Here is a 16,172-nt window from a genome sequence, read left to right on the forward strand (position 1 = left end):
ACTACATTTTTATAATAAACACTGATGAGGAGAACCTTTACCAAACTGTACATTTTTATAATAAACACTGATGAGAAGAACCTTTACCAAACTACATTTTTATAATAAATACTGATGAGGAAAACCTTTACCAAACTACATTTTTATAATAAACACCGATGAGGAGAAACTTTACCAAACTTTATAGCAATTTGTAAAAATACGCGAAAATATGTTATTCCTTTTGAACGGTGACTTTATTTCCCCTCTTTGAATATACTGTTGTGGAAAATAACTAGTCACAATGATATGTAGAAAGTTACTATTACCACTTATTTTACGAAAAAACAACAACAACAAAAAAACAGTTTCCCATAAAATGACGTCATCATTTCGTTCAGATTAGACTGTCAGAACAATATGTTCGAAGAAAAATGTGACAAACCTGATAAAAGACGCAACATAAATAAATCTTTAATTGCACTGACGATTAGAATATGGTACTTTCGACGTGATTTCGTAAGAAACATCGGAAAGACTACTAATCTTCACTTTATGCAGAATATAATATATAAAATAGGGTATTGCCAGTTTGGAAGATGTACAGCCAGTTTTTGCTTTTCTGGTGTAAAGTGTGATGTCTGAATAAGAGAGCCTTTCTTTCAGATGGATTCTGAATGTGACAAAGAGAATTAACTTAGTAATGTTTCACTAACGTTCAGAGGAGAAACAATTACAATACGATTGACTTGTATTCATAAAGAACTAATTTTACGTTGATTTCTTATGTTATAAAGAGAGTCGTCTATTGGCTACATCTGGGTTTAGTAATAATTTCCCAGCCAATAATATTCGTGAAACATTTATTAGTGCTTAGGTTACTTCGATAACGCCATATTGTTAAAAATCAATTATTTATCATTAAATATAACAAAAAAAAATAGTATTTTAAAAATCTGAGATCAAAACAAAATGACTAAGCGTGTTTCCATCTTTAGCAATGTGTTACTACAATCCGTTTGAACGTTTAATTGATCCTGACTTAATCAGTTTTCAGTTTATATAATGATTTCACAAGTAATGAAATTTGGTTAAAAAAATATCAGAACATGCAAATATTTAATCAAAATAATTCGTAAAGCTGCAGGGTTCTACCTTCAAGTAAAAGTTAAATCCAAAAATATAATCTTTAATGGCTAATAGGCCATATTACAAAAGAAGCAAACATAACAGACTCTCTAATATTATTGTGTTACAAAAAGAAACAAACACACAATAGAGTATCTAATATTACCATGATATAAAAAGAAACAAACACACAATAGAGTATCTAATATTACCATGGTACAAAAAGAAACAAACACATAATAGACCATCTAATATTACCATGTTACAAAAAGAAACAAACACACAATAGACCATCTAATATTACCATGATACAAAAGAAACAAACACACAATAGACTATCTAATATTACCATGGTACAAAAAGAAACAAACATACAATAGACTATATAATATTACCATGGTACATAAAGAAATAAACACACAATAGACCAACTAATATTATCATGTTACAAAAAGAAACAAACACACAATAGACCATCTAATATTACCATGTTACAAAAAGAAGCAAACACATAATTGTCTATAAAAAAAAAACAGTAGTTTCATAGACAAGAAAAGAAAAGAAATGAAATTACTGTAGTTTTTCTGTTTACATACTTTGCTCATTATTCATAAAATACGCATGCTTGTTATTCTTTATCCAAAACACAAAATAAAACTGTAAAATATCATTTGTCAGACCTGCATACTTTTGTTCTAGAGTCACGCAAAGTTTACAGAATACTTACAAGTTTTCAGTAACCCTAATCTTTGTCCAACAATACTAGAAAGCTTGATGCCAGTATTATGAATCGAAAAAGCAGCGCTCAGTATATACACTTTTGCAAAGTTTGATTGGCCAAAAAATGTATAAGCTGCTTTAAACTGGTTTTGAAACAACTTGTATTTCGTTATCATTCACTACTACGAACGCTTGTCACGCGAGCACCTAGCGACCACGGTCAGCGGATCTTTACATTATCTCTCGCAAAGTTTACCATATATAATAATCCTAGAGCATGAAGCAATGAAATTAACATGCGTCTACTTAGCTGAGGCAGCTACCTACTTTTTATTAATTGTAAATAAATATTTATTCTTGAAAGCATCTCACGTCAGTGTTTGTTTGTTTGTTTGTTTATGAATTTCGCGCAAAGCTACACGAGGGCTATCTGCGCTAGCCGTCCCTAATTTAGCAGTGTAAGGCAGCTAGTCATCACCACCCACCGCCAACTCTTGGGCTACTCTTTTACCAACGAATAGTGGAATTGACCGTCACATTATAACGCCCCCACCGCTGAAAGGACGAGCATGTTTGGTGGGATGGGGATTCGAACCCGCGACCCTCAGATTGCGAGTCGAGCGCCTTATCCACCTGGCCATGCCGGGCCCTCACGTCAGTGATGAATGAAAAAGAACATCGATTAATGATAAACCAAAAAAATGCCCTTCTCCTCGTCATCAGAGGTAATTTCATAGCTCTGTTCAGAATTGGTGTGTCATCGGATATTACTACTGTTTTCAGCTCTTTCTCACTAGTGGTCATTCGTTAAGATCCCTTAAAAAAAAGGCAATATTTTGATCTCTGCCTATTACTTCCATGTATGAGCTGATCCCTTTAAAAGGTCTAGTTAAACAATGATTATTACACTGTAAATTTCTTGGGTTGATGTAATACACAAAAATACCTGAAATACAACCGAAAACGCTTGAGCGAAAGAAATGTCATAATTCTACTTTAGCTTAAACAGTAGGTGTTAACTCATAAACACAGCAAACTCACATTGCACAATTTTATTAAAGTGAATTTTATCTTTGCACTAGATCCTCATTCATCCTTTGCACTAGATCCTCATTCACTGCGTGCAACTGCATGTATGTGTTTGTTGTTTGGGATCAGAGAAATATATAAAACCACAGCCACTGATGTCCTATAAAAATAGCGTGACAGTTTATTAAACGATAATAGAAAACACTTACCAACTCTTCGAAGTGGCTGCAACTCACTAAGGATGGCGATGGGGAGCATGCACGTCATCGATCCCATCCATACACCCCCGATCATCCGGTAGGCGTGAGATAGAGTCTGCCATTGTCGAGATTTTAGTGGATGACAGATGGCGTAGTAGCGTTCAACAGAAATTGAAACCAGGGTCCAAGCACTAACGCTAACCGAAACAGCTATAAATAGAGGCAAAGAAAACAGAACAGATGGATAGTAAGAAACAACAAAATAGTTAACAGTGAAAAATCATCATGACATGTGATATGGAACATTTGCAGAAAATCACTCCCCCCCCCCTCAAAAGAAAAAAATAAACCAAGAGGATGCAGTAAATCATATTTAAACGTTTGGTTTTCTTTTTAATTTTGGGGAAAACCACACGAGGGTTATCTCCACTAGCCATCCCTAAATTAGCAGTGATATACTAGATGGAAGGCAGTTAGTCAACACCACCCACCGCCAACTATTCAGCTACTCTTTTACCAACGAATAGTGGAATTGACCGCCACTTTATAACGTCCCCACGGCTAAAAGAGGAGCATGTTCAGATTGCGAGCCGAGCGCCCTAACTACCTGGCCCACATTTAAAAATACAAGTTAAAAGACCTTAAAATATTCTGATAACAGTAAACAAACTTGCACGCGAGGCTCTTCATACAAAAAATTACATACGAAATTTAAGAAACCCAATTTAAAATAACAACACAAGTTTCTAATTAAGTGGCCCAATGAATTAATATTAATACTTACATACTTTATTCTCGTCCTTTGTCTAAAACGTCTGTCACACAAAGTTTAAGAAATGTTATTAGATTTTCGGTTTGCATAATATATATATATATAATAAAATTTAGTCATTTGTTAGCCAAGAAAGTGTGTTAATAAACAACGTTTATTTGCCGCTATCCGTTTATTGGCCCACAGCATTTTGCAAACATAAGGTTCAAGAACGATAGTCATTCCTTGTTCCCAAATTATGTTGCAAACAAGTTTACAAACTGTCTACATTTCCTTTGTCTGACTTATCTTTTAAACAGGATACAAAACAAACAACAACACCGATTTCTTTGGTTGAAATATGTTGTAAAGAGGATATGAGAACCACGACCAGTTCCTCATTCCCGAATTATGTTGCAAACGTGGTGTAAAAACCGTTGTCAGTCCTCGGGCAAAAACATGTTGTAAACTGAATTTATGAACTGTCCTTAGTTACTTTATCCGAAATATATTGTAAACAGCTTTTAAGAATCATTATCATTTCCTTTGTTGAAAGCATGTTATAAACAACGTTTAAGAACCATTCAGTTTATTTATTTAAAGTGTTTAGTAAACACAATTTAAGAACCATTATCAGTTCTTCGATTTGAAGTATGTTGTATATAGCATTTAAGGATCACTATCAGTTCCTTGATTTAAAGTGTATCTTAAAAATGTTTAAGGATCACTATCAGTTCCTTGATTTAAAGTAACAGGGATTAAGGATTACGATCAGATAGCTTGGTTTGAAATATAATGCAAGGATGTTTTAAGAACCATTAACAATGGTGTGGTTGTGTAGTCCCGTTGCATGCCTAAATAATTCGATGTTATAATTTTTATTTTCCTTGTTTTTTATGTTTTTTAATTTTAAAATATATCTATTCTCCCGTATATTCATCACATCAGTCCCCAGGTGGGTCAGCGGCAAGTTTCCGATCTTATAATGTTAAAATCTGGGGTTCGATTCCTCGCGATTGACAGAGCGGAAGTAATTCATTGTGTAGCTTTGTTATCCAAAAAAGATCTAAAACAAATAGTATCATATCGGGAACACACTAATAGTATCATAACAGCTAATGTTACACCTTTTGGCGATTTTAAATGGGAATACTTCTTCTAGCCTTTTCTGATACTGATTTTTTTTTAACTTTTGTTTGTAGTGCTGGCCGGGTAATAAAAAAGGATAGCAGGTCTGTTTAGAAACTAAACGATCTGTAATTGAAAACAATGTCTTAACTTATAAGACTTATAATTATAGATTTTCACTGGTGTATCTGTCTTCTCATATTTTATTCCTTGCGATTCTTTCCTGACAAATTATGTGCAACATAGTTTTACGTACAATTCAGATTGTTGTTTTTTTTCTCTGACCCCCGGTGGGACAGTGGTAAGTCTTCGGATTTACAAAACTAAAATCAGGGGTTCGATTCACCTCGGTGGAAACAGCAGATAGCACGATGTGGCTTTTCTATGAGATCATCATTAGTTTAGTAAGAGGAAGAAGATCGTTAGTAAGGACTGAAACAGGAAGTAGACCATCCGTAAAAGTTAAAACAGGAAGTATATCATCATTAGTTTAGTAAGACCATCTGTAAAGGTTAAAACAGGAAGTGACCGTTAGTAAAGGCTAAAATAGGAAGTAGGCCGTTAACTGTTTTCTTAACGCAAAGCTACATGATGAACTATTTACGCGGGGAATTGAGCTCCGGATTTTAGCGTTAGAGCTTCGCACGTCAGTAAAGGCTAAAATAGGATGTAGATAGTAAAGCTTAAAATGGGAAATCGATCGTTAGTAAAGACTGAAAGGAGATGTAAGTTGTGTATAATGTTTAACAGATAAAGTGGTAAAAACACGTGCTTAGAAGTATTCTCTTGAAAACAGTAAAAAAGGAGTCATTAAGAGTAAAGAATCAGCAGAACCAGAACCGAAAATATACTTTCCGAAGAACATTTGATAGGAAAAAGACTTTGGAACATTGTTAATTTAGTGTTCTATTTGATGAATTTATATATATTTACATACATTTGAAGAGCCTTCCAAATAAAGCAACCGGGGACAGTAATTTTGGAGAGAAGATAACTAAAACAGTCTACACAAGCTATTTCGTTTAACCACTTTTGAACACATAAATTATGTATGTTTCTTCCTCTGCTAATCTATATATAAATTATCTCTTCAGGTGTTTTTCATAAAAGAAACAACAACAACAACAAAACATATGACTGTTCTCTTTTCTGGTGCCTAGAGTCGTACTGACAGGTTTTTTAAGATCTAATCAGTTTTCAAAGAGTTACCAAAGCAATTACCAGATCAAGTTCTAAGAAATCTTACGAAGTTGAATGTAGACTTTTTATGGTATTATAACGAAGGTTAGTAAGAACTAAAGTTATCGAATAGCCCCTGTTGTAACTGACGAAATCGTATGTTTTTATTAAAACGGTGCTTTTAAAGTCTAAATCTTTTTATGACGTTCTGAGAAATGTTTAATAACTTGCTTCCATTCAGAACTCTTGTATTGATGTATTCGTATGGTACGTACACATTGATACATTAATTTAGCTGAAACTTGATACAAGTGTACAATTAAAAAATAAAAACTGAAGTACGTTGTTATTTCGGTCGTTTGCTTGTCAATCTATACAATAACAATGACTTGTAGCGCGGATACATCAAATAAGTTCTTCAGTCAAATCGGTTAACTCCAAACACGTGTATTTAGGATTGTTCTATTAAAACCTAGTAAAGAAAACCAAAGAGATAACGTAAGCTACCTTCTGCCTTACCCTTGTTTACAGGAACAGAAACTCATCTTTCAAGCAGCAGAATAAAGAATTTTATTTGGAAACAAAGAGGGTACTTTGTTTTCTAGTTAACTAGTTCCGAGAGTTTCTGAAAAAAATGAATTTTTTTTAAAAATTAAGCAACGACATTGATTGTATGCGAAGCTATGATTGGTATTATATTGGCTTTTTCTAATAAATCCATAAGGCCACCTTTAATTTAGAGCTGCTCACCAAATGGAGGATAACAGTCATCAGAACCCACCTCCTAATACACCGTTATTTTTAAACGAACAGCAGGATTGACTGTCACATTTATAATGAAAATCTTGATTACTTGGTTGTATGTGGAAAGATAAATTATCGTTTAGTATTGTAAGAAAAATACTAACATTCAAATAAAAGACCCTATAAAATGATAACATCTTCATCAGTTGGATGTATATGGAAATTTCTTTCAACAGGTTTACCAGAGGAGGTGTACTGAAGAATTCTTGAAACACGAAAAAAAGTATGGTAGAGTGTGGTCTAACGATAGCATGTCGAATTGTGTATCACAAGAACCAACGTTCGAGACCTGATGTACCACTAAACTCGCTTTGCTTTTTTAACTGTAAGAGATTGTTTTACAGGGAGTTTTGTTTGAATGTTGCTATTTCTCATAATGCTAATGATAATTTATTTTTCGTGATTATTGAATAGATATATTCTTTGAGTTATGGGAAGATGACACTATTAGTTACAAAAGGGTGCAGATGTTATGAGATTTTCATCAATTATTTATTTAAAAATATTTGAATTACTTCAAATGAGAGAAAATAAACCTCTGGCTTTAGCCATTGTACGTACTTTGTGGATCGTGGATCTAGCTGACACAGATCCAATTAGGTGAACGAAAAACAAAATCACACAGGGAACTTTTGCCAGAAATATCAAATATGAGTTAGATACTATAGTATAGTTTTTAAAAGTAAATTATAAAATGGATTGAGCGTTTAATTCATTGGTTCCATCGTACTTAAAACGCAACAAAATTCAAACATATGCAGCATTCTGTGTTAACAGATATACATGATTTATTATGATGATTTCAATAAGATTAAATATTCTAATGCTAATAGGACAATGTTCGAATAAGTAGGATGAAAAGAAAGAATGAGGATGAACCAGAAATATGAACAAATTGGACATATTAAGAGAATGAACACAGAGCCTCTTCAATGAACTTAGAAAACAGATCGATGACGGATTCTTCATTTCCATAAGAGGTTTGTGCAATAAGAGTAAAAACAAGATATCTACAGATAAAAGTGAAACTGCATTGGAAGACAGATTGAATGATGCTCATCAACTCTTATATCAAGAAATACGCCCCCAGATTTCATTCCAATGGTAGACTCATTGTACTAACTTAATATAACTACTTGGGTGAGTCATTTTGTAGAGCCCAGACGTTTTCGTTCAAATAGTAACACGAACAATATAAACAACATGGGTGAGTCATTTTTGCGAAGCCTAGAGGTTTTCGTTCATATAGTAAGACGAACAATATAAACTACTTGGGTGAGTCATTTTGTGAAGCCCAGACGTTTTCGTTCAAATAGTAAGACGAACAATATAAACTTCTTGGGTGAGTCATTTTGTGAAGCCCAGACGTTTTCGTTCAAATAGTAAGACGAACAATATAAACAACTTGGGTGAGTCATTTTGCGAAGCCTAGACGTTTTCGTTCATATAGTAAGACGAACAATATAAACTACTCGGATGAGTCATTTTGTGAAGCCCAGACGTTTTCGTTCAAATAGTAAGATGAACAATATAAACTATTTGGATGAGTTATTTTGTGAAGCCCAGACGTTTTCGTTTAAATAGTAAGATGAACAATATAAACTACTTGGATGAGTTATTTTGTGAAGCCCAGACGTTTTCGTTCAAATAGTAAGACGAACAATATAAACTACTTGGATGAGTCATTTTGTGAAGCCCAGACGTTTTCGTTCAAATAGTAAGACGCACAATATACTGCTACGAGTTACAGAATCACTACCTTATGTGTGAGTTTAAATACTGTGAATTAACAACGTTTCTACCAATCTGACGCGGCAACAAGCATGCTGCAAACTTTAAGTTTTTACACATCCGGTGAAAAATATTTCACTTTTTATTAACGGTTGATAATTATTAACATATTTTAATGTACTGCTAAAATGTTCCGCACGTTGGAAGAAACTTAATTTTGTGTACAACACGAATTTTGAAATTCACAGTGATGTTTGTTACATAAAAATTTAACTTCTAAAACATGAGTTTTCTTTTTACAACAGTGATATACTTTAGCTGATTCTCTCCCCCCCCCCAGCTTACTATTTTGTTTTGTGGTCGTTAGGTGCAGTATTTTGTGTGTGTGTGTGTTTTAGAGTAAACCCACATTAGGTTATCTGCTGTGTCTACTGTGAGGAATCGAACCTAGAATTTTGGCGTTATAAGTCCATAAAATTAACGCTGTCTCACTTGGGGACAGGTGGAATAGATAAAAAGGCATTTATTGTTGTCGTCTATTGTTGAAGTTTTATAGCGTAAAGCTACACAATGGACTATCTGTGCTCTGTCCATTGCGGAGAATCGAGCCCCAGATCTTAACAATGTAGGTCTGGAAACTTGCCGCTGACCTACCAAGCGCAAAAACTTTCAAAATATTTATGTCATTAATTTTCTAGCTGTAACTTCTTTAGAAATGATCGGAAAATTTAATGATACTTACTAAAATACATTGCTCAGAACTTATAAATCTTGGAAATAAAAGGCAAAAAAAAATTTAGCTTTGAAACCATTTTCACTGAACGATAGCAAATAATTTCCAATTCAATTTTTGTAAGGTGTAAGACTTAAACTACCTACACAATATAGAACTTTTGTGTTTCTTTTTATTTCCTGTAGATGGAGCTAAACACGATACTCTATTTTGTTTAGCGATAGAAACATATGATAATAAACACATTTATTAACTACATGCCTTGAATTTAAATGTATATAACATTTTCCAAAGTTGTATATCCAGATTATAAATAAATACTTTCTTACCCTGCAGATAAGGAATGAGGCGACACATGACGTCTCCGAAAACGAATTCACGCATCAAAACGCCAATAAGAGTAAAAGGCATACAAAAAACTCCTAGAAGTAAATCACTAATGGCCAAGTTCAGCAAGAAGACATTCGTGACTGTTCTCATTCTCTTGTTGACAGCCAAGGTCACAATTACAAGAACATTACCCACCACTGCCAGCAACAAGATAATGCTATATGGAAGAATCAGGCGAATTTTCTCCTCCACAGCTCCTGTTGAAGAAACTTCGTTCGAGTGGATAGGGTGCTCGGTAATATTGTTTAGATGCTCCTGAAACTCGATTAACCACAATGAGAAGTTTCGGAGTTCTGAAAATCTATCATCATTAGTCCAGTTTGAAATATCTGAAAAGTTAGTCATGATTACTGGAAAGGAAGTCAAGCTGAATCCTGAAACAGGGAAGACGGTGTTCATGTCGATACAGATAGCTTTCGCTCATCACATTTTACAAGCGAAAATCATGTTTTACGGGCCTTAGGTCTTGCCGAGACTAATATATACTTTTTCTTCTTAAAATGGCTGTTGGCTTTTTTTCCGCTGGCTTACGTCGTTGTTTTCTTCAAATCATAGGATGCGCTAGCTAGAACAGAGAAGGAAATTTTAGAAGACTTATGATTAAGAACTTATGATACAAAAATAAAGTAATTATGTTATTTTAAATGCATTTTATAAACTAATGAAGTCAATTTTGTGTAACACGATATTTAATATTACTTTTTCTTATAAATCAACGTACAAGAAAACAAAAAATCTATAATGATCAAAATAGATTGAGCCATCCGTTGGGGCCTGACATGACCTTATGGTTAGGACGCTTGACTCGCAGTCTGCGAGTCGCAAGATCGAAACCTGTCTCAAAACATGCTTATCCTTTCAGCCGTGGGGGGCGTTATAATGTGGCGGCAAATTACTCTATTCACTGGTAAAGAGTAGCCTAAGAGTTGACGATGGGTGATGTTTACTAGATGCCTTCTATCTAGTGCATTAATCCAATATTAGTTCTCTGAGGCTCAGCGTAGGTTTAAGAACTTATAACGCTAAATATCGGATTTCGATACCCGCGATGGGTTGAGAAAAGAATGGGTAAAGCAAGGATAGCGTATTGTGTAGTCTTTAGCTTAAAACAAATAAACAAGCGATAAAACTAGTGCAGATAGTCCTCTAGCAGCTTTGCGCAAAATTCAATAAAAACAAATAAACCAAGTTCGACATTTAGATATCCTTTTGGGTTCGTCATTTAGATACCTTCTTTGGTTCATCATTTAGTTATCCTCTTGGGTTCATCACTTAGATACCCTGTTGGGTTCATCATTTAGATACCCTCTTGGGTTCATAATTTAGATACCTTCTTGGGTTCATCATTTAGATACCTCTTGGGTTCATCATTTAGATACCTTCTTGGGTTCATCATTTAGATACCTTCTTTGGTTCATCATTTAGTTATCCTCTTGGGTTCATCATTTAGATACCTTCTTGGGTTCATCATTTAGATACCTTCTTGGGTTCATCATTTAGATATCCTTCTTTGGTTCATCATTTAGTTATCCTCTTGGGTTCATCATTTAGTACCTCTTGGGTTCATCATTTATATACCTCTTGGGTTCATCATTTAGATACCTTCTTTGGTTCATCATTTAGATACCCTCATTGCTAATGGTATTATCGACCGTAATTCCATTAGTAACTGAACAAGGTTTAACCACCTTAGGAGATTTATAGTACTGAAGAACAATGTAAGTCGATTGTTGCCATAGTTAATACACTATATATTTTAAGACAAGGTTTGGTTATTTCTATGCCGTAGAGATATAACATAATCTTAATAATTTTCTAATCTAGTCATGTTTTATTTTAGATCAAATGACTCATAAACATATACTTTAAACATATATTATTTCATTTGAACCGTCCAAAACTTAAAATAAGTTTTTTTTTGTTTTTTTTTGCAGCAAATATTTCAAATAAAAATTCTACAACTCAGTAAAAGGAGCAGAAAAAATTAGAAATGTAGCGCCGGGAAACTATTATTAACTCTGTATTGAGATAAAAGAAATAATGCTTGAAGGATTGCTACTGCTTGTAAGAAGATGTTCCAGAAAACACAGATCGTTTTCCACTTCAATACGTTTATAAATTTTGTTTGTTAGGGATTTCTGACGCACTATGATAAAATCTAAAACAGTTGTACTAAAGTAAGAAGGAAAACCAACGAAACAACTCCACCATCTTGGTGCATTCCCCCAAATTACTAGATCTGTTGAACAAATAAAAATGTCTTCAATTAATGAACCCAGACGATTTATCGTGGACTTACATATTGCAAATGAATGTTTCATTGTTTTAACTGATAAATAATAAAGCTAATACGAATACCAAAGAAACAAACACACATTGCTACATAAAGGTACCTTCCCTCACACTCAGACACTTGTGTTCTGCTCTTATGAAAAAAAAAATATGGTATATGTGGTAAAAATATGCTACTTATGAAAATTGTTACTTGTTTAATCTGCATGTTTAAATAGCTTATTTCCGGCGTAACTTGATTTTTTTACCAATATTGATAAAATGTAAAGAATAAACTAATGCAAGCCTAAGAAGGAAAACGTGCAAATTGCACCAACTAGTAAACCTTTATTCCACAATAACTTCGAGTTGAACCGCTGGACTATTTTACATACTTTAGGAAAAGCTTCAGTAGAAAGAGTATCAAAGTTAAGCCTACCTTTCCAAACAATGTATTTTTAGTGGATTTTGCTTGCTTGATCTCGGACTGTATTCATTTGCTCAATAAGAAAATATTCGTATTATGTATAAAAGTTATTAAAAGAAAAAGAACAGCACTACAGTTATACAACATATATGCGTTAAGCAATATTTCATTTTATGAGCTTGATTTGGTTTAGACATTGTTAAGCACAAAACTACACGTTTGGCTATCCGTGCTCTTCTCACCCTGAGTATCGAAACCTAATTTTTACCATCGTAAGCTTGCAGTCTTACCGCTTAGCCCCTGAGAGGGGGGGAGGCGTTTTTGAGCTACAATTACTATCAGACAATATTCCAATAATGTAGTTTTGTTTTTGTTTCAACGTCTAAAACAGTTACAATTTAGCTTCATAGGGATTTTCAGATGTATATAAAAAAAAGTCAAATAGGTCAACTTGAAAATTGTGTAAGGAATAATTTAAATGTTTTAAAAACCCTTCCCTGTCGTACTTCCTTACATCATGGACAAAATAATTTAAAATATTTTGGTTAATAATTCAAATTACAACCACATGTCTACATTAAAAGTGCATTAAATAAGTCTACAGATTTCATTAACTGTAAACACTTTTTTTTCAGGATTCTTGATTTCGTCGATATTTCTAAATTCTGGCAATTTTCGTATAAAATAGTTAAAATATTCCAGTTAGTTTTTTATAGTTTCATGTCGCAGGTCCCTTTCGTTGAACCAGCTAAGGATTTGAAGGTTATTTACTGAAAACATCCGAGTAATCCCCAACGGACAGTTTCCTTCATCCACAATGATCTTTCAACACTTAAATACAATCCATAGGTACCTTGGTGGTAAGTTTACAGGCTCTCAAAGTTAAAATACGGGGTTTGATCCCCCCTCGGTGGACACAGCAGATAGCACAATATGGATTTGTTCTAAAACAAACAAACCGTAGAGTGTTCCTGGGGCACATGCGTCACCAAACAGTTTTTATTTTTAATATGAAAAATTATAATTTACCAGTTTCGATTCCCAGCTGGGTCTTCGGGTTGATTGAACAACTAGAAAATGTTTAGACAGAAACAAATAATCTGTTCTATGCTGACTGACTATTTTTCATGGAGAGACTGTAGGGTCTTGTTTGTTTCAATGGAACTTTAGGCATAGTAAGCTAGAAAACTTTTATGGGCTGAAATGCCTGTTGGAAGAAAATAATACGTTCTTTTTAAGAGACAATTGCAGCCCGTGAAAGTTTTCAAACAGACTAAAGTCTACTTCATCTCTAGTCCTTTTCTCGTCGATTATCAAAAAAGAAAAACAATATTGAACCAGTTAAAAAAAAACAAAAAACAGTTCCAGGTTTCAGAAAAAAAACATTATAAAAGCTTCAGTGTTAGAAGATGAACTAAAAGACTTCCTTTGGGTGTGTAAATTTTTAGATTTGAGTTGCTCGTTTCAACTGTTCTTTTTCCTGCTTTAATAACCGAATTAAAACAATAACTTTGATTCCGATGTTACTACTATTATGAATTCAATCAATATTTCATCCTTACTTGTAACGTTGGAGATAAACTGGTATTAATAGTTCCTAAAACAAACACCTGGTGTCACTATATCTCCAACATCGTTTATTCAAGCGGGTGGTTGTTATTCAAAACAGAATGCATGTTATTATTAAGGTTTCAAGTGAACTGCTTTATGTGGAGGACTATGTAACATTCAACGAAACTCCAAACTCGTTCTTACTGCAGGCATTCACTAGTTTAATGTTTATCGTTCTACCCACGCATATGATTAGTTCTGTACGTTTTCATCACATCATAAATATTAAGGCGGGTGTAATTGTGGTTTGAATGGCTCTAAGCAATTTTGAGCACGTTATTTTCACAAAAATAGGAAAAAAAGGTCATGTTGTACACGATACACTGATGATACTATGCTCCGAGGTATACTTTAGCATAATAGATATAGTGAAATCAACATTGCCTGGTTTGGAATGACCCTTTGTGGAAGAACGAAATTTTTTATTTATATTGTATAGTAATGGAAACACACAAGCGATATACATGCAAGAGTCACAAGCAACAAGTAATGACACTTAGATGATGAATTTATTAAGGAAGCAAAACATTATCATAGAAAGTTCAAAAAAAAGCGAGTACGTTGTTCAATGTTCTAGTTGTTTGAATTTGAGCCTTTTGCTTCCAGCAGAGAACTCCCTCTGGTTTCAATGTTACCATGCAATTTATCAATGTATGATTGTGGGATCTTGTTCAACAACTCCTGTATCACTTTCCAACAATTCAGCCAAGTTGTTCTAGCAGTCAGGATGCCATCAGCTTTGTTTGTTTGTTTTTGAATTTCGCGCAAAGCTACACGAGGGCTATCTGCGCTAGCCGTCCCTAATTTAGCAGTGTAAGACTAGAGGGAAGGCAGCTAGTCATCACCACCCACCGCCAACTCTTCGGCTACTCTTTTACTAACGAATAGTGGGATTGACCGTCATATTATAACGCCCCCACGGCTGAAAGGACGAACATGTTTTGTGTGACGGGGATTCGAACCCGCGACCCTCAGATTGCGAGTCGAGTGCCGTAACCACCTGGCCATGCCGAGCCGCCATCAGCTTTGTGCAAATGACCAACACTGTTGGATGAGATGCAACCACAAACTTCTAATGATCTCCTAACTTGTTTCACTATGGATCTGTAATTGTTTTGCATGAACTATCATTGATCAAACAAAACTTTGATTTCTATATGATTGTCATTCGAATGTCCAGTCCTGGGAGCCATTATTAGATCACACTACTGGTACTGGGCATAGTATGACTGCCTAAACTTTTATAGGCTTTATAATGCGGTGACACTTCCTGATACTGTTCGTTTCTTATTAGTTGCTTGTAAATTTAAATTCCATGCTCCACTGAGTATTTGATTTCGTGAACTTTCTGTAGCATAGTAAAACGTACAGAGAATTTACCCTCGTGATTTACCTTTGTTAGTACAAAATGATCAGATGATTTACCTTTGTTAGTACAAAATGATCAGATGATTTACCTTTGTTAGTACAAAATGATCAGATGATTTACCTTTGTTAGTACAAAATGATCAGATGATTTACCTTCGTGATTTACCTTTGTTAGTACAAAATGATCAGATGATTTACCTTTGTTAGTACAAAATGATCAGATGATTTACCTTTGTTAGTACAAAATGATCAGATGATTTACCTTTGTTAGTACAAAATGATCAGATGATTTAGCCCCATGAGTTAAACCTTTGCAGTTGTCAGCTCAAGTTGGTAGAGCCGTATATTTAGAAATAGCTCTCACACCGTCAGCAGGACTCATCTCTACCCCTTACAACTCACCACGAGCAAATTGTACTGAATGAAGGTGATCAGGCTGGTATTCTGCTTTCGAGAATGATGAACACGATAAAACGTGAGCGCAAGGCAGATTACACGACTCTTTAGTACTTTGTAAACATCACTTTATACACTGATACCAAGATAAACATGGTGATTCTAAGGTATGCTTAAGTATTAAAATAATAGTATAAACACGTTAATGGCAAGATATGCCATAAACATAAGAACATCTGTATAAACGTATACAGACCGCGAATTACTCCAAATGTCTAAGTACAACAACAAACATTATAAGAATGAGATTGTTTGTTTGTTTGTTTG

General features: G+C 34.2%; 1 protein-coding gene across 2 annotated transcripts in view; it reads right to left on the reverse strand.

Moving 5' to 3' along the window:
* LOC106460887 (cholecystokinin receptor-like) overlaps positions 1-16,172 on the reverse strand; it is a 48,720-nt gene that overhangs the window by 8,695 nt on the left and 23,853 nt on the right. For both annotated transcript variants that reach the window (XM_022388192.1, XM_022388196.1), the window contains exons 2-3: positions 9,712-10,337; positions 3,066-3,266 (exon numbers count right to left, since the gene is read on the reverse strand). In XM_022388192.1, the coding sequence (XP_022243900.1) occupies positions 3,066-3,266; positions 9,712-10,171 (661 nt within the window). In that variant the 5' untranslated portion in view covers positions 10,172-10,337. The remainder of the gene's footprint in view (positions 1-3,065; positions 3,267-9,711; positions 10,338-16,172) is intronic.

Source organism: Limulus polyphemus, unplaced genomic scaffold (assembly GCF_000517525.1).
Source record: "Limulus polyphemus unplaced genomic scaffold, Limulus_polyphemus-2.1.2 Scaffold36, whole genome shotgun sequence".
Taxonomy (NCBI): domain Eukaryota; kingdom Metazoa; phylum Arthropoda; class Merostomata; order Xiphosura; family Limulidae; genus Limulus; species Limulus polyphemus.